At 63.4% G+C, this 846-nt stretch overlaps 1 protein-coding gene across 1 annotated transcript in view; it reads right to left on the bottom strand.

Moving 5' to 3' along the window:
- LOC104987430 (voltage-dependent T-type calcium channel subunit alpha-1H-like) overlaps positions 1-513 on the bottom strand; it is a gene marked incomplete at both ends in the record, with an annotated part of 9,903 nt that extends 9,390 nt beyond the window's left edge. Inside the window, 2 exons of the mRNA XM_010838337.1 lie at positions 9-143; positions 396-513. Of these exons, the coding sequence (XP_010836639.1) occupies positions 9-143; positions 396-513 (253 nt within the window). The remainder of the gene's footprint in view (positions 1-8; positions 144-395) is intronic.
- Positions 514-846: the final 333 nt, after the last annotated feature.

The raw sequence follows: 846 nt of genomic DNA, 5'->3' as shown, positions 1-846 counted from the left end.
CCCTCCACCAGGATGGCCACCAGCAGGTTGAAGAGCACATAGTTGCCAAAGGTCATGAGGGCCACGAAGTACAGGGCGGCCCAGGAGGACGTGGAGGCCATGCCGTTGTACAGGACGACGTTCCAGTCCTCCTGGGTGAGGATCTGGGGGAGGGGCGGCGGGCAGAGTGGGCCCAACGTGTGGGCCGAGGGGGCACCAGGATGGGGTCCTGGCTGGGGGAATGCCGCCAGGTCTCAGGACCAGAAGGACGAGTGAGACCAGGCCCACCACCTCAACGTCCCGGCCACCGTTCTTCACCCCCAGTGGCCTCGGAGGGGCCTCAGCCAGCTCTGAGCAGGGCTATGGCCCTCCAGGAACCACCCGTGCACAGCAGGGGACGGCCTGCCCAGCTGTACCTGGAACACGGTGACGATGGCCCACAGTAGGGAATCAAAGTTCTTCCGGTCGGGGATTGTGTCTCCGGTATCTGTTTTCAGACTGAATTTGCAGCCAAAGAGATGCATGCCAAGGATGCTGGGGGGGTGGACAGGCAGGGGTACAGTGAGTGACTGGTGCGGAGGGCCAGGTGTGGGGCTGGGGACCCAGCCTGGTCACCCCACGCCCACCATCCACTCCTCTACACCTTCCTGAAGTCTGGCTTCCTTGTGGGCAGGACTGCCCAGGGTCCATGGCCAAACTGTTTCCATTCTATAGGTGGTAAGACCAAAGCCAAGAACGCGGGAAACACGGGAGGCCACTCTGGCTTCAGGCAGCGGCCAGGACTGGGTGTCTGTCTCACCCGGCCTATGTGGGCTGCTCTCTGCCCCAGACCCCTCCCCGAGGCCTGGGATCAGTGACAGCAGCAGG

The sequence above is a fragment of the Bison bison genome, unplaced genomic scaffold (assembly GCF_000754665.1).
Source record: "Bison bison bison isolate TAMUID 2011002044 unplaced genomic scaffold, Bison_UMD1.0 scf7180017846042, whole genome shotgun sequence".
Taxonomy (NCBI): domain Eukaryota; kingdom Metazoa; phylum Chordata; class Mammalia; order Artiodactyla; family Bovidae; genus Bison; species Bison bison.
This window is presented reverse-complemented; position numbering and strand designations above follow the sequence as displayed.